The sequence below is a fragment of the Lathamus discolor genome, chromosome 6 (genome assembly GCF_037157495.1).
Source record: "Lathamus discolor isolate bLatDis1 chromosome 6, bLatDis1.hap1, whole genome shotgun sequence".
Taxonomy (NCBI): Eukaryota; Metazoa; Chordata; class Aves; order Psittaciformes; family Psittacidae; genus Lathamus; species Lathamus discolor.
The window spans coordinates 88,495,007-88,514,599 of record NC_088889.1 but is presented as its reverse complement, the minus strand read 5'-3'; the positions used below and the strand labels follow the sequence as shown (position 1 = coordinate 88,514,599).

General features: G+C 54.9%; 1 protein-coding gene across 4 annotated transcripts in view; it reads left to right on the top strand.

The window, feature by feature from the left end:
- The window catches only part of TNRC18 (trinucleotide repeat containing 18), a 54,191-nt gene that overhangs the window by 14,764 nt on the left and 19,834 nt on the right, over positions 1-19,593 (top strand). For 2 of the 4 annotated variants that reach the window (XM_065684574.1, XM_065684572.1), the window contains exons 2-15: positions 1,767-1,892; positions 2,315-4,117; positions 7,146-7,248; positions 7,594-7,799; positions 7,991-8,137; positions 8,536-8,720; positions 9,418-9,841; positions 10,331-11,278; positions 11,890-12,065; positions 12,791-12,927; positions 13,374-13,502; positions 15,334-15,508; positions 16,532-16,895; positions 19,249-19,548. In XM_065684574.1, coding sequence (XP_065540646.1) covers positions 1,767-1,892; positions 2,315-4,117; positions 7,146-7,248; positions 7,594-7,799; positions 7,991-8,137; positions 8,536-8,720; positions 9,418-9,841; positions 10,331-11,278; positions 11,890-12,065; positions 12,791-12,927; positions 13,374-13,502; positions 15,334-15,508; positions 16,532-16,895; positions 19,249-19,548 — 5,223 coding nt within the window. The remainder of the gene's footprint in view (positions 1-1,766; positions 1,893-2,314; positions 4,118-7,145; positions 7,249-7,593; positions 7,800-7,990; positions 8,138-8,535; positions 8,721-9,417; positions 9,842-10,330; positions 11,279-11,889; positions 12,066-12,790; positions 12,928-13,373; positions 13,503-15,333; positions 15,509-16,531; positions 16,896-19,248; positions 19,549-19,593) is intronic. The other 2 variants (XM_065684573.1, XM_065684575.1) reach the window with 2 other exon arrangements.

Sequence of the window (19,593 nt, the reverse complement as noted above, 5' to 3'; positions counted from 1 at the left end):
CAGAGCACCTACAGCCGGGATGAAGGTCTGGCTGGGAAAAGGGGCTCATGTGCGGATGTCTGTGGCCGGGGCTGCCGGCTGGTGTGGCATGGGGTGCTGCAGGGGGTTCACGGCGCTGCAGCCATGTGCTGTGCCAGATGGGACTGCGTTCCATTGGAAGCGTGTGGCTCCTGCTCCAGACACTGGCTCGCGGCCAGCCCAGCCGTGCCGGCACGGCGCGACGGAGGTGCTGTGGCTGAGGCACACGCTGCGCAGTGGAGCTGCTCACAGCTGAGCCAGGGTAGGTGCTCCTGGGTGCTCCAAGCACTCTCCAAGCCATACAAGAAGCAGAGGTGTTTGGAAACGCTCCAGCGTGAAGGTTTCGGGGTTACCAAGGAGAGGTGTGAATGTGTGTGTGTGCTCAGTGCCTTTCCAGCACCCTGTGTTAAACACCCTGATTAAACAGCAAGTTATACCTACTGGGAACGGGCTCTGCATTGAACTTCATGGGCACAGCAGCTGCCCTGGTCCTGCCGCTGGATGTTGGTGTGAGCAGGTGATGCCCCTGGGATCTTCTGGGTGATGGATGTTGGCCAGGAGCTGCGTGGAGCACCACGTCGGTGAGGCACATATGCCGGGATGCAAACATGTATGCGAAAGAGATCCTGGCTGTCTAAATAATGTGAAATATTGACTAGCTCTTGCAGATGGTGCTCCACGTGCGGCTCCGGGGGCTGAACTTCTCTGTCTCCCTTCGGGTTTGCGGTGTGATGATGCGTGGATCCACTTGGATGCTGGACTTTTGAGAAACTTGTTGCCTGGTTGTTTTCAGTGGGATCACTGAATTCTGGGGAAGCTGGTTGCTAATGGGGCCTGAGGAGAAGGGAGGAGGGCTGCAGAGGGGCTTCGCTGGCTCCTTCAGACTCTCCTGATGGCTTTTTATTTGTGTTTGAAACGATGGCACCGACTGGGATGCCGGTTCTCGCAGTGGTGGGGTTTGTAGTGTTGCGCGAGTGCCGTTTGGTGGCAGTGTTGCAGAGGAGTTGCTGCCTGGAGCCAAGAGCTTGTGTTATTACCGCTATTACAGTGATTGTGTTCACTCATGATGATGGTTATTTGCATGAGGACGTTGCTGGGGGGCCCGCTCTTGGAGGAGGCCCCAGTGTCCAGGATATAAGCCAGACCTCCGGCAGCAGGGCCTTGGCGACACGCTGCTTTCCTATCAGCCTGTGGGTGGGTGGTTTTCTGCTCTGTTTTGCTTCCCTCTGGGGTAAAATGCTGGTTTGGGATACGTGAAACTAAGCTGCTGTGGAGGATGCTCTACTGCTTTCCTAAAGCCGGTACCCAGTGCAGGGCAGACGGGCTGTGCTGGCAAAGCTGTGCCGGCAAGAGGGTCTTATCCCTGCTGGGGGAGCATGCTGGGGAGTGCCCTCACCCACAGGCCACTGTACGTGTGATAAACCAGCTTCTCAGTGCGGCGGTTTGGTCCTTCAGCCTTCAGATTTAAAGCTCTGCCCAGAAGCAGCACGTTCCATTTGCTGCATAGGGCCCCACAGAGGTGCCAAGGGCGAGCTGGGGACCCACAGTCGGGGGGGTCAGCACCTGGGGGGTGGGGTCCTGAGCAGCATTCCCCTGTGTGTGCTGTGCGATGCATCCCCGCAGCCGCCGCTCCTGGCGCGCGAGGGACCGACAGCCACAACAGTCTGTGCTCCTGCAGGGCTGCTTCCAAGGCAACGTGCCTCTTGGGCTTAAACACGCTTCCCTCTTCTGTTTCCCGTTTTCCGCAGGCTTTTCCCATCTGCCGAATGGGCTCTACCCGTCGTACATTCCCCTGAGCCACCTCGAGCCCCCCAGCGCTGGCAGTCCTCTCCTGGCCCAGCTGGGTCAGCACAGCCTCTTCGAGTCGCAGAAAGGTGAGTCTGGGTCCCTGCACATCTTTTCCCTTGGTCACCCCTGGGTGCTCATCCTGTCCTTTAGGCCTGCTTGGCTCTGGATGCTGGGATGTTGAGGGTGAAGAGCAGGAGTGCCCTAAGGTTATCATCCAGGGATGTATCCAGTACAACAGTACTGGTTGTGGTTGTGCCATAGGGAACCCAGCCAGGTCCCTCCTTGAAGTCCCCATGGGCTGCCTCATCCCAGGGCTCAGTGTGCATCAGAGACAGGGCTGTCCTGCATCCCACCTGGGCCACATGGAGATGGTCTCCTCTGCCCTAGTCCTTCCAGGCCACGTCTGACACATCCTTGAACCCCATTCCCTCCCGGTTTGCCACCTCTCTCCTGTCTCCCGTAGGGCTGTTGGAGGCCCACAGTAATTTCACTTGCTTTTGCTCTGCAGATGGGTTCTATCTTTCTGGCCACGCAGGCCAATCCGCTTTGCACCCGCAGCCTCCCCTCTCCAGGACCGCGGGCAACCACACGTCGAGCACTTTGCTCCGGGAGAAAGACCTTGGGCAGTTGCACAAGAGCTCAAAAGAAAGCCTCAAAGACCCGGGTGGGAAGGAGCGGGCATGCCGGAGCGATCTATCCCTGCCCTTTGCCAAGAAGGAGAGCAAGCCGAAGGAGGAGCCCCGGCCCCGCAGCGTGGTTGACCTCACACAGGACACTAAGCCCGACAGCGAGCGGAAAGTAAGCGTGGTGGAGAAGGCAGTGAAGGTCGGTGAGCGCCTCTCCCCGTTCCTGGCCGAGCACATGCCAAACCGGGGTGGTGGCGGTGGGGAACCCAAGTCCAAGAACCCGCTGCAGAGCTCTTCCCTCAGCAACTGCAACGGTGGTGGGGACCCCATGCTGAAGGTCCTGGGTGCCGAGCAGGACCGCTGTGCCAAGGATCCCGCTCGGCACGATGAGAACATGAGGCCTTCTGCGCATGCCCACGCCGAGCGGCTGAAGCGAGGGGAGCCCCTCCTGCCCTCCGTGGGTGCTTTGCACGTCTCCTGCAGCTGCCCGTCCCCGCATCCCTCACAGCCGGGGAAGATGACGCCGGCCACGACATTCCCTCCGCAGCCCATCCATTCCAGCATGTACACCATCTTCCCGCCGGCCAAGGAGCTGGGGAGGGAGCACAAAGTCATCGCCCCCACCTTCGTGCCTTCGGTCGAGGCCTACGACGAGAGGAGCGGGCCCATCCAAATCGCCTCGCAGGCCCGCGACAGCAAGGCAAAGGACAAGGACCTTGGCAAGGTGGGAGTGCTGCAGTCACCCACGGAGCGGTGCCTCGCTGACGCCTCCCGCACGCTCTTGTCCCAGGACTTTTCTTGCCACAGCGATGCCAAAAGGATGGAGGCTCTGAGGGAGAAGGGCTCCGTGATCAGGGCGAATTCCATGGCACTGAAGAGACAGGTTACTTCGGAGCCCTTCCTCAACCGGCCGGGGCTGGGCTCTCCGGAGAGCAGGGAGTTCCTGGCTTCCAAGGACTTGCTGAAGCCGAGTCCGGAGGCAGAGCATCGCCCCTGCGAGCGGGACCGCTTCCAGCGATCCAGCTCCAAAGAAGCAGCAAAGGTTTATGGCACTTTGGACTCCTCCAGGCAGCACCTGGACCACACTCAGCTGAAACCCCCCGAGCAGAAGTGGAAGCCCTTTGAGATGGGCAACTTTGCCACCACGCAGATGGCGGTGCTGGCCGCACAGCACAACCACGTCACCCGGGCGGAGGAGGAAGCCAAGAAGGTCTACCTTGACCCCAGTGGCTTGCCACGGTCCTCGGTGGTGGGCTCGCGGGGTGCTGCAGATGTCCTCCACCCCGCCTCCCATGGCGAAGGGTCGGCCATGCAGAGCCTCATCAAGTACAGCGGCAGCTTTGCCAAGGAGACGGCGTCGCGGCAGAGCTGCGGCAAGAAGAGCCCCTTCGGTGGCTTGGGCAACGTGAAGTTGGACTCTGCCCAGCTGGGCACCTCCAAAGTGCAGCAGCTGCTGTTGCAGCAGCCGGCAAAGCAGCTGAAAAGGGACCCCGAGAGACCTGAGAGTGCCAAATCCTTCGGCCGGGAGAGCATCGGCTCCCAGGGCGAGGTGGAGGTGAGGCACTTGCCCGTCGGCATCGCCGTGGCTGTGGCCCGGCAGAAGGACAACAGCAGCAGCAGCAGCAGCAAACTGGGGCCCAGCCTGGCAGACAGGGATCGCTCGCTGTCTCTCAGCAGCATCAAAGGTAGGCTCCCCAGGCCTGTCTCTATGGCATGAGCTGAGTTTGGCATCCTCAGCTCCCTTTGCCTCCCCTTCCCAGCCAAGGGCACGTTGTAAACCACAGTGGGGAGCGAGGCTCCCCGTAAAGGAGAGACTTCCCTTTTCCTCCTTCCATCCCCTCTGTCCACCCCGTCTCCATGTGTTTGATCCTTGTTAGCAAAGGGACTGACAGCGAAACTGCTTAATCCACCTTTGTGCTGGTCTTTTAATCCCATGGGTTTGATTTAAGCCATGGTGCTGGCAGGAAGGGGATGGTTCTGGTGAGATATCTGGGGCTCTGCTTGGCTTCTGTAGCAAGATAACACCCGAGGGCTGCCCAGCGTGGAGAGAGCTTGCCTCTAGCGTGCCAAGGAGCAATGCCAAAGCAAGCGGCCGGCGAGCATCGCTTGGCTTTCCATGTTTAGCCTTTGCCTTTCCCATTTTTCTCCCTTTACTCCCCTCTCAGCCAGCAGCCCCTCTCCCCATTCCCATCGCCCTCCCCACTGCCCGGAGCACCTCGTGGGCAGCACAGGGAGCTGTTTGTTCAGCCGTTCAATCGTCCCAGACGCTCCCAGCTTGTGTTAAATGTAATTTACTGAGCCGAACTAAAAGGCTGCAAACAAGGGTTGAATTCTGGCAGGCCTCCGGGCTCGTTGCTAAGGGATGCAGTTGGCTTTCAGACAGAAAACAAGACTGCTTTTCTCCTCCTCTCGCCCCCCAAATGCTGCCCCCCCCCCCTTTTGTATGCCAAGAGATATTGGTCTAATAACATTAGCTTGCTTGCGCTGAGTGGACGGTGCTTGAATGTTTAGACCTTTTAAGAAGGAGAAAGCAGGCTTTAGTTGGCTAATCTGTAGTATTTGGCAAGTAAAATGCAAGTATTTAGTGCTGGGCATTGGTTGTCAAGGGAACGGGCCTGAGCCTTTCCTCCATGCATAACTGATTGAATTTTTCTATGCGGGTCCGTGCGTCATGTTCATATAGAGAGACAAAATGATCATTCACTGTCTGGACAATCGTGGGTCTGTACAGAAAAGGGACCGTCCTGTCGACAGGCTGGGGGCTAGGCAGGAATGAGAGGAATAAGAAAGTGTGTGTGTGTATGTGTTTGGAGAGGGGATGAGGCAAAAAAGATGCTGAACCTGTCTATAAATAACAGAGCGCAAGGAGTGGGAATGGGAGAGGGAGTGGAGGTAAAAGAACAGAATAATGGGTTTCTAATAAAAGGCTTGGGGTCAACTCACCTTGTGGCAAGAAAGGGAGGCTGAGAGCTAACCAAGGATGTGCTCCCTATTGCTGACGCTGAAGGAGGCATCAACTGAGGGAAGATAAATAGGAAAAGAGGCTCCAAAGGGACAAAAACCTGGGCTAGGGAGTGGAAGGGGATTTGTGTGTAGGTGGAGATGGTGGTAGGGAGGCAGGGAGGGATGCTGGGCTTCCAGAAGGATTCACAAGCCCCTGAGCCTTGTGCCATGAGCAGTGGAGACTGCACAGGGCATCGTTCAGTGAGCCAAGGAGGGGCTGGTTGGGACAGGTACTGCACACAGTGTCCTGGCAGCCTGCAAGGGAAATGGGGTGACCCTGGAAGGTCCTTTGGGACGGAGAGGTGTGTGCCAAGTTTTAAAGCATCTTTGCTTTCTGCCTGAAGTCCACGGAAGGAGCCTTGGGGAGAGGAGCTGGGAGAGATGTTGTCTTGTTCCTGGATTCCTTCTGACAGTGAGAGCCAAGGGAATTGGAGACTTGACAGCAAAGAAACCATGGACTGTTGAGGTTTGAGGAAATACACAGTGGAGCCCTCCTTGAAAAGGCTGCCTGTCAGCAGGATAGACTTGATGCTCCAAGGTGCTTTCCCGTGTGCCAAACCTCATCCAGATGGGAGAGCGAGGACCCTGGTGAGGGCTGTGGAGAGCCAGGGTGCAGCCGTGCGAGGCCGTGCTGCACTGCTGAGCCCTGTGGGGTGCAGAGCATTGTCCGGGCAGGGAAGGAGCAGGGGGGGAAGCAAACACCTTCCTCCTGGTCCCCTTAGACCGGCCAGTTGCTCACTGCAAACAGGGCTGGGATTTAGGTGTGGATCACATCACCAGAGCATAACATGAAGAGGGGCAACAGGGAACTGTGGAGCAAATCTATATGCAAGAAAGAAGCTAGGGGGGAAAAAAGAGGGAAAAGCAAGCCTGAAATCAGGCAGATTGGGTGAAGATCTTTGATTAAGTCAGTGATGGGTGGCTCCAATACCTGGTGCTGGCACTGCTGTTTGCTCCTATGAAGGTGGTTCATAACCTCTCGCAGACGCAGCTGCTGCAGTGCCAGGCTGTATTTGCGAGAGCTGCTCTGATTCTGGACGAGCCAAAACATCCAGCCCCTCTTTTTGGACTCTTGCCCTCATCTGCCATATGTGTCCCTGCCTCACCAGCCCCTTTCTTGTTGCATGGCTCAGGGAGGAGAGAAGCAGAGTCCCACTAACAGGTTGAAGTGCAGAGCCGTGCATGCTGGTTTTGTGAGGGTCTGTAGTGCTGGTTCTGCCTGTTGCAGAAGGACAGGGATTCAGAGCATGCCCATTGCTCCCAGACTGGTTTACAGGAGCAGAAGGTGCTTCAGAAGATGGAGAGATAAAATCCAGACCCTTGCAGGATGCCTTAAGAAGGATGTGTGGTTTGATGCAGGGATTTAGCTGGGCCTGGGATGGGAAATCTGCCACTGTCCTTCAGCAGTAGTCCTGTTGGTCCTGGTGCTCCCAGGCGGGTGATGTCCTGTCCTGGGAGGCTGTTCTGGCCTGGTGTGTGAGTCCCTTGATGGCTTGGAGACAGGAAGATCAAACCACTCACAAGTGAGAATATCTTGATTGCATAGACAGCCTTACCCAGGTCTTTAGGACTTGAACCTCATAGTGGTCTTAGGGGCGGTGGCATTTGGGTGTGCTGGCTCCTAGAGTCCTTCCTCTCCATGCCCAGAGGAGATGGGCAGGTTTCCACAAGATTGTTCCTGGTCTCTGATGGTGTTGGGTTGTCTCGTAGGGCACGGACGCTCAGAAGATGACTGTGGGGATGAGAGGAGCCGCCATCGGGACAGCCACCTCCTGGCAGGGCGCTTGGAGCGGGATCAGGAGAAGCTGCTCAGGTGAGGTTCGGAGGGAGATGGGGTCTGTCCGGAGAGGGGACAGGGTTGCATCCATCCTCGTGTACCTGCTGGCACCCGAGGAGCACTGAGTGAGGCACCATGGGATTATAGGCAGATCCTGCTGCAAATCTATGCCTGTTCCAAAAGGATGGAGAGATGGGATGTTTTATTCTGGACACGATATTAACCACCTCCATCACAGCTCTCCTTGAGTGTCTGAACCTTGGGTTGCAGACACACTCATTCTTCAGACTGGTCCATGCCCTTGGGCTCCTCCATCAGCTGCACAGCAACCTGCAGCACTCAGACCAGCTCTCACTGTCTCTCTTGCCTCCTCATCACCAGAGAGAGCAAGGAGCTGGCAGATTTTGCTCGGATACACCCCTCCGGCTGCGCCACGAACGGCTTGAACTCCAACCTCATGGTGACAGGAGGCCCAGCGCTGACAGGCTCCGGGCGCTGGTCAGCAGACCCAGCTTCACACTTGGCAGCCCACCCCTGGCTCCCCAGGACAGGGAGCCCTTCCATGTGGCTGGCTGGCCATCCCTATGGTGAGTGTCCTGGGGGACAGTGGTATGTATATCCATGGGGTGTTTGCACCAATGCAGTCCAAGAAGAGGTGTTGCTTAGTGCCCAGTGAGGCTGCTGTGTCATCGAAGGGGAAGGGGGTATTCTGGAGCAGTCAAAAGATGGTTTCTCATGTGGGTAGGAGCTGTTGTGAGTGTGATGTTTCTTCTTCTAGGACTTGGTCACCCTTCCCTGCACCAGGGCATGACTCCAGGCTTCCCCCCTGCCATGGGGGGAGCACTCCCTTCTGCCTACCAGTTTGCCAGAGACCCGCAGTCGGGGCAGCTTGTGGTGATCCCCAGCGAGCACTTGCCACACTTCGGTAAGCACTGGGGTGGGGGTGAGCTGGCCTCTCGGGGGGTGTGTTTCGGAGATGGAGATGTGTAATCTTCAGCAGTGGCTCCTCATCCCCTGCAGGACCACGCAGAGTTGGAATCCTTGGTTAGAGGAGTCTACTCAGGGGCTCAGCCAGGGGCAGTCAAACCAGGGGTACCTAGAGAGCAAAGCGAGTCAGATGGCCCCAGGACCCATGGGATGGTGGGAGTAGGGCTGCCAAGGGGAAGACAACATGCTTTCCCCATTGCGTTTTTTGCATAGCCCCATGTTTGGCATCCCCCATTCCCTGGGACAGGGGTAGAGCCACTTGCCCTGGGTGATCCTGAATCCTCTACTCATCCTCATCCTCCTGCCTGCCTGACTGCATCTCTGCTCCTTCCCCAGCGGAGCTGATGGACCGGGCACCCCCGCTGTGGCCGGCCATGTACCCCCCGACCAGGAGCTCCCTCCAGCACGCTCACCAGCTCCAGCTCCTCTCCCATCAGCAGCTGCTGAGGCAGCACGAGCTGTACATCCTGCAGCAGCAAGCGGCCCACGCCATGGAGCTGCAGAGGAGTGCCCAGCTCGTGGTACGTTCTCCAGAGCTTCCTTGGGTATGAAATGCTCCTGGAGTTGGGAAAAAAGCGACTGTGTCTGCGTTGTGTGTCTGAAGGGTATGGATGCATTGAGTGACCCCGCCCTGGTCCCTGGGATGCGAGGCACACGGGGTGTAGAGCCATCGAGCAGTGCTGTCAGGAGAGCAGCACAGCAGCAGCGCAACCGTGATTCCTTCCCTAGGGATGGCTCTGTTTAGTTGAGTGGTTCCATCCCTGATCGCCTCCAGCAGCTCAGAGAAGCAGTTGCAATACTGGCAGCAGTCACACAGGGTCCTGGAGCCAGCTCCCATTCACCCAGTGATTTTGGAAGTCGTGAGCTTTCATTTGGGTGTTTTACATCCATTGAATTTTTACAGTGGTCATCTGGTTTTCAGCCTTCATTTTACATGTGTGCTTGCTGGGCTGGGGGCTTAGAAATAGAAACTGTTTGCTTTGGTTGCAAGTGAGAGCTGAGACACCCTTTATGTGATTCCTGGAGAGCACTGTCACTGATCAGTGTCACCCTCCATCAGGTTGGCCTTAAAATGGTGTTGCACTGAGGAAGGTGTGTTTTATTCCAGTGCGTGTTTGATAAGATCGTGTGTAGGTTTTGCTTGGTGGGAGGTGTGTGTGCTGCTCCCCAGGAGCAGGTAGGGATGTCTTGCTGAGTTTTGCTCTGTTCTTGTTGCAGGAGAGATTGAAGGCCAATGAGCAGCGTGCGGATATGGAAGAGAAGGTGACGAAGCGGAGCCTGGACAGTGCCAAATCAGGCCTTTCCTCCTCTGCCTCGGGACTGGTGCACCGGAAACCACCCGTGCTGTCTCCCAGCGCCTCCACGTCCTACAGCAAGGCTGTGAGTCCACCTCCCCTCTCTCCCAGGGCCTCACCCGTGTCTGTGCTCAAAGCTGAGGTGATCCAAAAGATGGAGGAGCCACCTTCGCAGCCAGCCTACTCCTACCCCGCCACCCCCAGCTCCCATCCTTCCAGTCCGCCCCCTGCCTCTCCACCCCCTGCCCCTGCCATCCCTCCAAAGGAAGAGGCACCTGAGACCGTGGAGAAGAAAGACCTGGAGCTGGACAAAGAAGCTGCTGGTCCATATCAGGCCTTGTTCCCAGGTAAGAGAGCCCTGCTTTGGCAGAGTCCCGTTGTGTTTGTGCCTGCCTCCCTTTCTCTCCTTGGCTCTTTCCTGCTTTCATCCCTTCCCCTAGAGAAAACCATTTAGCTCCTCTAAAAGGCAGGGGAAAGGCAAGGACCAAGATGGTCTGGGATATGGATCTTTTGGACTGGGATCAGTGCCTGGGTTCTAGGGGGACCTGGGGCTGTAGGCTCTCTTCTTCTCTTGGGTTGAGCTTGGGTTGGTTCCTCCAGGGCTGAGGTCTCAGTGGGAGAAGGATGCAAGAGGCAGATCTCTCTCCAGTCGCAGGAGAGTGCTGGGAAGGTGCTGGGGTGCTTGGCCAGGAGAGAGGTACCCAAAGCAGCTACTGCTTGAGGACAGGGAGAGATGAGAGATGATGGAAGCAAAGGGACCCCACCTCTGTACCTTAGTGAGAAAGTGTTCTGGAGACCTGGCCATTACACAGCCTGTCCCTTCTGGTATCTTGCAGAGATCCCCCCAGGATATCCATTCCAGTCCCTGCCTCCCTCCTTTGGAAGACACTACCCCTACCTCCTGCAGCCCACCGCAGCATCTGATGCGGATGGCCTGGCTCCTGACGTCCCGCTGCCTGCTGAAGGCTCTGAGCACATGGAGCTTTCCCCAGAGGTCAAGCCCATCCGCCTGTCTCCGTCCAAAATACTAGAGCCCATCCAAGCAACAGCAGAAGAGGAGTCCTTGGAAGAGAGGGTGAAATCGGAGGTGCAGATGGAGGAAAGCCAAGAAAGCATCTGTGAGCAGGACATGGGGACTCTGAATATCACCACCTCTGCAGCCGTCCCAGTGCAGAACGTGGACAATTGCAATCTCCTGTTGCACCAAGGTGAAGCCTTGGGTGCTATGGAGCAGGACCAGGAAGACCTCCAGAGCTGCCCACCTCCTTACCAGGTTGTGGCCTGCCCTGCAGAAACAGAGGCTCAGGCAGAGACTGGGAATGGAGCAGAAAGCTGCTCCATGCACATGGAATATGACGGTTTGCTCGTGCACACGGAGAATGAGCCGCCTGAGATGGACTTGGCACCCCAGCAGGAGGAAGCCTCTGTAGCTATGGATCTACAGAGCACTGATGTGACCAGGGGAAGGGAGTTTCCCAACCTGCCCCCTGAGGAGGGGGAGCAGGGGCCAGAGATCCCTTCCTACACGGAAGAAGCAATCTCTTGCCAAATCCCAGCTCTGGACATCAAGCCAGGTGACCCTCTGGCTGGGATGAATGCTTTGGTGGCTGCCACAGAGATGCCTCAGGCTTGTTCCTTGTTGACTACCACCAGTGTCACTCCATCGCAGGTGAAGGTGGAGGTGGTAACTGACCAGGCCTTGGAGCACTCCTTCCTGCAAGGGATCACTTTGCTCAGTGAAATCGCAGAGATGGAGCTGGAGAAACGGAAGCAAGAAATGCAAAGTAAGTTGTGAGCCCTGAGTTTGGTCTCCCTGCATATGGTCCCCATGTTCTCTGTGTGGGGTGGCATCTCCTACAACTTCAACCAGGCAGCGAGGAGAGCATTACTCCCGAGTTGCAGGAGCGGCTGGTACTCTGGATGGGGTTGGAGCAAGGTTGTTGTTGCAGTAGGCTGAGCTACGTGTGGCTTTTGTACTGCTCTCCCCTTCCAAAGGCCCTCGCCATGTCTAGACAGTTTGTGGTATGTGTAGCGGAAACGGAGCCCCACTTGCTGAGAGCGGCCAGGGTAACACCCTTCTGGCAGGCACTGAGTCTGCAGTCTGTTGGGGTTTGGCACAAGAGGCCCCAGTAGCTCCTGATGATGCTTTCCAAGAGCTTGGCAGGTCCTGAAAAGAATCTCACCTTCCAGTAACTTCCTGAGGTGAGACGTGATGGGAAGTGCCAGTTGTACCATGGCTGGGTACAACAGGAGACCTCGAGTAGGAGCCAGGGGTGGCTGGGGGGCTCCTTGGGCAGCCATGGTCCAGAAAGGGACATCATCCTCTCCTTGTGCCTCCTGGAGGAGCAGTCTTGGAATGTGAATCTCTGTAGCTTTATTCCTCTGTCCTTCCCAGCAGGTCCAGAGAGTTTCCCTGTCCGGCCAACGCTGGAGAGTTTGCTGGCTGCCAGCACGCACATGCTCATGGAAGTACTTTCCACCCCCTTTATGGAAAGTCTGAAAACCATCCGGCTGCCTCGAGAGCTGAATCCCAACAAAAAGTACAGCTGGATGCAGAAGAAAGATGAACCCGTAAGTAGCTCTTGAGTGTGGTTGAGCCTGAAAAGCCACAGTGCATCCACTCTCCACAACTTGCTCTTCCAGCCCTGGATTGCCACCGGGCTTTTGCTGCCCTCCTGCATTCCCAAAGTGAGCTGGTGCTTCCCTCACTCGTGTTTGTAGCTGCCCACACTGTGGTGTGATTTAGCTTCTCCCTTGTTTTGAATCAACAGCATCGAATTCAGCAGGACACTGGGCAGCCCTAGAAGTGGTGTTTGTAATACAGAGCCGGCAGGAACTCGTCTGTTAATGCTTTGGTGGGTTGGGATAAATGGAAGTGGCAGGAAGGTTTTTCCTTGGTTTTTTTTTCTTTGCTGCCTCTTCCCCATGGGAGAGGCTGACAGATTCCTTTGTGCCCAGCAAGTAAGTGCTCCAAGACAGGGAATATCTTCATCTGTCTTGTTAAAAAAGGAAAAACCGTTCTATGGGTATATTTTGCCCTGCACGTTCTTTCCCTGTGTTGCTGTCCCTCAAAGCTGACACTCTCCCATGCATAAGCCACTGAACATCTTTGCCTGGCTGTTTTTGCTTGGGTACCACTCTAGGGCTGTGCTTGTGGGCAAAGATGCTCTGCTCCACTGTTAAGCGTGGATGGCTGCAGATCTTGGCCACTGCAAGAGCACCCCAGTGTGCACCACCCCAGTCTGAGAGCCTGAACATCTCCTGAGCTTCTCACCCTCTCTTGCTCTCCACCTTAGATGTACTCCATCAAATCAGCCATCGAGAACATGGATGCGATGGAGCTGGACTACAGGATGAGGCTGGCGGAGCTGCAGCGGCGCTACAAGGAGAAGCAGCGGGAGCTGGTGAAGCTGCAGCGCCGCAGGGACTCCGAGTAAGTCGCAGGCTGCTCCCTCGGTCCGGGATTGAGACCAGCCCTCCATTCCCTCCCTGTCTCCTCTCCTCCTGGTACGGCCCGCCAGAGCTTTGCACTGCACACTCCTAGGCTATGTGACACGACAACCTGAGCACTGGTGAATGCAGCTGGGAGACCGTTGTAGAGACAAACCTTGGCTTCAGCAGCTCAGTTTAGCAGTTTGGTGACAGGAGAAGGTTCTGGGTTGGCTCCTGTTCTTGCTTGCTTTCTTTTAGTTTCCCCCCCCCCTTTTTTTTTTCTCTTCTTTTTGGATTTACTTCCTTTATTTTTTATTTTTTATTTCTTTCCTGTTTTTGCTTTTTGGTTGCAAAATTTGACTTTTTGTTTTCTTTGCCTTTTTGGTTGTTTTTTTTTTTTTTTTTTTGTTGCCTTGGTTAACAGTGAAGCGTGTGGTTTTTTTAAAGGGAAAAGCATGACGAGAAAAGTAGAAGCTTGGCAAGAAGAGGCCCTGGAAGGCCCAGGAAGAGGAAACTTGGATCAAGCGCTCTGTCACCCATTAAGGAGAGAGGGAAGAGTGACAGCAAAAGTGGAAAGTAAGGCTGGAATATGGGGAAGACGGGAAAATGGCAGGGTCGCTGCACCAGGGTCTTACTTGGGGACAGCATCTCGGATGCAGCAGGGGCTTGCTGTGGCGTTGCAGTGACAGGCTGGTCTGTAGCAGCAGTGTTGTGGAAGTGTGTGCATTTAACGTGAGCGTGTCCTTCCGATGGGAATAGGGTGCCAGCGTCCTCCCGCTCTGCTGGTAGAGCACGTGTCTATGGTGTTGGGTGCAAGGAGGACAGGTTGAGTTGAGCGCTGAGGTGATGCGGAGCTGCTGGCTGGGCAGGGAGCTGTAGGTGAGCTTTTGGTGTTGGGGAGTGCATCCTGATGTGTTCTCGGGAGAGCAGATGGTGCAAGCGGGTGCTGTAGAGCTGATGGCAGGGATGTTGGTGTCGCAACCTGGAAGGACAGGGCTAATGTACTTTGTAGGGCCTTTCTGCAGTGTTTCTGCTGTCTTCATCTCTGTCCCCTTAATCAGTGGGAGTTGGTTTCGCCTGATCTCTCTCTTTCAAGGGTCTGGATCAGTCTTTCTTCTGCCTTTTTCTCTTGTACAAGTCCAGCTGCTCTTGTTTGGATGCCTGGATCTCACCACTGTTGTCCATCTAACCATCCATGTAAGGCTCAGTCTCTCCCAACGGGAAGGCACCTCCAAGCTGCTATGTATTTTTGCAAATCAGGTTCAGGTGCCCAGCTCCCACTGATCCTGTGCTGCTTAAAACCTGTCCTCTTGGTGGCTCTGTGTTCGGCTCTTCGTGTTTGGGTGGCTGGACAGGCTGGAGGCATCCGGAGGTGGCTGGAGTTGTGCGTGTGTGCTTGCATGGTGGTGTTGTGTGTGCATGGAATCAAGAGGAATGCTTCATCAACTTGATGTGGGAGATGGAGATAGATCCTCAGCCAATGTTCAGGGCCTGAAGTGTTGGTTGAACTGTGGAGGTCAGCAGAGAGGATGCAGGGGAGGGGAAGACGCCTGGAAGCTGAGGAGTCTGCCCTGTGGTTAGTGGCTTTGTGGTGGTGGTATGACCGAGGCCAGGAGGTTTAGCGTGAGAGAGGTGGCATATGAGAGCTTTTAGTGGAAGCGTGGTAGAAGTCTTGAGGTTTTGAGTGATGATCCATCAGATAGTTCCTGGAGACAGTTTGGGAACAGTGAAAGATGTGCTTCTAGTCTCACCTACTTTATTTCTTTTTTTATTATTATTATTCTTTATTTACCCTCTCCTTTCCCCCCAAATCCTGTAGCAAGACTGAAGACATAGCTCACAAATGCCTCTCATGTGGAGGCAGATTGCCTGTCCTTTAAGCGAGCCAGTCCCTGCAGTGTCCTCATTCCTCTCTGTCACCCTGTGTGGCAGTTCCTTACCACCTCTTTGCTCATACCCCAGCAATCAGAGCAAGTGTGTGGGCAGTGAGGCAGCTCCCTGGGCCTTGGGAATCTCTCTGCATCTACAGAGTCCATGAAAGTAGAGGTGGAAAAGACCTATAGGGCAAGCTCAGCTGTGCGTCCTCCCCTCTGCTGCTCTGTGCCATATCAGGCAGTGTCTGGTGGCTGTTACTCAAGACACCCAAGTACTTCCTTTCGGAGACCACCCTGCAGGTCTCTGATTCCAGGCACCCTCATCTATGCTGGTGGCCAGGAGTGTGCAAGAAGGGCTCCTTGGCTCTGCTCTGTGGTGGAAAACCTTGTCCAAACTGCTGTCACTTCACAGTAGGCTCTCACTGAGGATCCCTGCTGTCCTGCAAGGCACTTAACCTCACTTTTGAGCTTGGTGGGGATCACAGGGGGGAAAGCCCCCCCCTACCTTGACCCATCCTCTGCTTGGCTTGCAGACTGAGCAAGTCCTTGTTGCTCTCCGAAGACTCTGAGACTGGTGAGGGCATGAAGAAGAGGCACAAAGGGGCTCTCCCGGAAGAGGACGAGGATGTGGAGAGTGGCAGTGGCAAGATGAAAGGGAGGAACCAGAGCTGGGAAGAGCACGATGCGGCTCCCAGCTTCTCAAATGAGGTCAGTGCCCTCATGGGGGACGTGGAGCCACAGGCCAAAGGATCTCCTTGCTGCTTTGCGCACTGGATAACTCCTCCTGATCTCAGAGCATCTGCTCTCAGTTCACATGGGTTTAGAAGCTCTTCATGAGCAGACTGTGAAGTGGAGGGCTGTTGGCAAAGGCTAATGTTGGCTTATGGAGGTCGGACCTTTGGTAGGCAGCAGGGGCAGACACCTTAAAGCCAGCCAGAGCACTGAAGCGTTGCACTAGCACTGAATCCAGAGCAGTGCTTATTGAGGCAGTGGAGGAGAATGAACTTCCTGAAGCAAGGAAGGAATGGGAGCTTTAACTGCTATTTTAAACACAGGGTTTTCTTCTGCTCCTGTTGAGGCAAGGAGATATTTACTGGAGCTTTAAGCTGCTGCTGAAATCCAAAGTGCACACAGGCGAAGTACTGAGTTACAGCTGCTGTTATCTAGCTGTAGCACATGTAAAGTGTATTTATTTTCTTCAAGAAGCAAGAAAGTACTGAAAATGGTGTAAGCACTGGCTGTAATGCAGTGGTGCTGATGCTCTTGCTGAGAGGCTTTTGGGTCGTCTTGCCATCCCAGCCTCTGGAGCTGCTTGATTATGTGGAAATCCGTATTTATTTGGCTGGCGTTTTGGGTAAAGATGATTTCTAATCCTTGTGATTTAGAGAAAAGCTTGTAAAACCGGTCCAAACATCGCCTAAACCCCAGAAGTTGTTGAGCAAAAAGAACTCCAAAATGCGTTGTTCTATGGACATACTTTGGAAGAAGATTCAGGTTTTCTAAGTTAATCTTGTGGTTTTGCAGTGCTTGATAAGGGTAAAGCTGTGCTGTTTGCTGACATCTTCCTCCCTAGCACCATGGTGGGATATGGCAGCTGGGGCTTAAGACTATCATTTGAGGCCTTACTAACTCGAGTGCGTTGGAGGCTGTTACGAGGGCTACTAAAATCCCTCAGGTCTGCCATGATAGCTGCTCTGTATTCACCTGTGTCTCTTCCTTTCACCTCGGCAGTTAAAGCTCAAAAAGAAGAAGGTGCCATCCGATCAGGAGCAGTTGGCCAGCAAGCTTGACAAGGCTCTGTCCCTCACCAAACAAGACAAGCTCAAATCCCCCTTCAAGTTTGCTGACAGCTCTGGGGGCAAGTCCAAAACTAGTGGAGGTGGCAGCAGGTACCTGCCGCCCCACGAGGCTCTGCCAAGCAAGGAGGAGAAGAAGAGCCTGGCCAAGAACCTGGGCCTGTCACTGAAAAGCACCAAGGAAGGTAAAACCAAAGTGGCTGCCAAAATGAAGAAGATGGAGGTGGGGTTAAAAGTCAAAAATCAGCTCAAGGTTTCCCATTCACCAGCCATATCTGAAGTTAGCAGCTACTCCTATAGTAAGTAACCCCTCTTTTATCTCTTTTTACAGTGTAATCTGGTGTGGGGGCTTGTGAGTGTTTCTGGCCTCTTGGAAGGGGTCTGTGTTTGCTCATGGGTGAAAGGTGACCTCCTTCATGGCTAATCAATGCTGCTGCATCTTTGGGATCAGCATGAGGTGTCCACCCAACTTGCTGTCCGAGAGGTAGCCAGTATCAGTGCATCTCTTCCAGTCAGTGCCATCAATGGGGGAAAATGCTTTAAACAAAAAGGTTGACCCATGTTCTTGCTTTCGGTGGAAGCAGACACTCTCCTTATACCTGTCAGATGAGTACTCGTAGCCTCTGCTCCAGGAGGTGGTTAACAGCTCAGTTTCCAAGTCTTTGTTGAGCTGGGTGGGATTTGCTTTAGGATTATGCTGCTGAGTCAGTTGGAGAAGGGGGCACTGATGTTTGTGAACATCTTCCTGCCCTTAAGAGCTGTGGCTTGGTTCCTGGCTGTGTGCAGCATTCCCATCTGTCTCATCAGTGTCCATCTCACCCTGGCATCCTGTGTACTGATGGCCATTTCTGAACCCGGAGTGCACCTGAGTAGAGGTTCCTGCAGCTGAGCAGAGCTGGGGACTCCTGTTACAGAAGGGAAAGTCTGAACTGCAGATAGCAATGGGAAGATAGAAATGGAGGTAGAAGAATCTTCAGCAATTCAAGCAGACAGTAGGGCAGAGAGGGTCTTGGAGTTTGTGGTCTGAGGTCTGGTTGTGTATTTATCTTAGCTCACTTGTCCTTTCCTCTGCTTGCAGCTATTTAAGTCCCATGTTAAAACCCTTACAGGGTGTCTGTACACATAACAGATATTTCAGTGCAACACCAGTTTAGAAATGTCAATAGTGGGGAGGATGATGAGCCAACGGTCGTCCAAGGGAACAAATGTTTGGCATGAAATGAGCTATTTACATGGCAAAATAGGAGCCACTGGACTTGAACACAGCCTTTGGCTGATTGTGCTGTACACACCACCCAATACTTCTATTGTTGAATGAGCTTCACTCCCAAGGACAGACACTAAACTGGGAGCTCTGGAGCTAATGGGGAGGGGAGGCTTGGGCCTGTCATTGGGTCACTCAAGCGTGATGAATGTGGGGAGGCAGGTTGAGCATATGGCGCTACTTCCCATGACTGGTGGGCTGCTCTTGTGGAGGAGGAGAAACGGGACTGGCGCCAAGTCCTTCTGCCTCTTAACCTCCTGCTTTTCTAGCTGGAGTCCTGAAAACCTTGGGCAGAGATCCAGAGGGCGAGCTGAGCGTCCTATTCCCATAGATTTAACAGGAGTGAAGCCCAGAATCATTTACGTATTTGCGCTTTGGGCCTCCTAAACTACTTATCCCTCATTTCTTCTCCACAACCAGTGCAATGGATGTGGGGACTGATACCCAACCTGATGCTGGAGAGCATCTGCTGCTGCTCGCAGGCTGGGATGATCCCCACTGCCTCTCTGTAACATTGTGAAGCCAATGGTGCGTTCACAAGAGGGGAGGTGACAATTCATACCTGCTTTTAGTGCATCCAGGGGTACCGTAGGCTTTCTGTACCACCTGCAGGTGCCAAAAGGGGACCACTGGGTGTCTTCTCAGTGCTTGTGGGGCTTGACAGCATTCTAGAGCCATGGTTCACGCATCGAGGAGCAGCTTGGTCCCTGCTCTGCTTTGGTGCAGTTGATATTGCTGCAGTGCCTGAGGTGGTGTGTTCAGAGGTGGGCGTTTGGAGTCAGATGTGTTCCCCACTTGGCTTGCTTTGGGTGCCCATATCGAAAACCCGCTGGGAGAGGGGTTTCATGTAGAGAAGGAGATGTAGGTCAGTGTTGAACATAACCAGGTTGATGGCCTGGTTGTTGGCATTGCTGTGCGTTCCATGGACATCCTCGTAGCAGAAACGGGAAGTGGAAGTGCTCAAGGACTTGGTTCAAGGCCAGGTTGGATGGCGCTTGGAGCAACCCGCTCTAGTGGAAGGTGCCCCTGACCATGGCAGGGGTTGGAACTGGATGAGCTTTAAGCTCCCTTCCAATCCAAACCATTCCCTGATTCCATGAAATGTCCACCTCAGTTTTCTCCTCCTAAAACCACTCCTTGGATCTTGTCTTAAGGAGGCGTTTGGCCTAGGTGGAGAGTGTCTGTTCATGACGGAAAGAAGGAAACGTGTAACGCTGTGTGTCTTCATCTGCGGTCGGAGCCATGGGGTTGTGATGGAGCCACCCGGCAGGGGTAGAAGATGGTGGCCCGGGGTCCTTCCTTCAGCCACCTCCATCTTCACCCCTCTCCACACACCACAACACCCCCCGTTCCCTGAGGTAACGCTCTCCCGCCTGCTTTGACCACAGATACGGACTCGGAGGAGGAGGAGGAGGAGGAGGACGGATCCCTGAGGGACGAGTGGCCGGCGCAGCCCCCGTCCGCCCCCAAGCCGCGGCCGTCCGGTCTCTACAGCACGGCAGCCAGGAAGGGCGGCCGGGCGGCCGGCGGCCCCAAGGCAGCCCCCCGCAGCGCGGCGGCCGGGCGGCCGCTCAAGCCGAAGGCGGCGGCGGCGGCGGTGGGCAGGAAGCAGCCCTTTTGCCTGCTGCTGCGTGAGGCCGAGGCGGGATCTTCCTTCAGCGACTCCTCGGAGGACTCGTTCGATCAAGGTTATTAGTTTATAGCAAACGCAACCCCGCACGCACCCCTCTGCC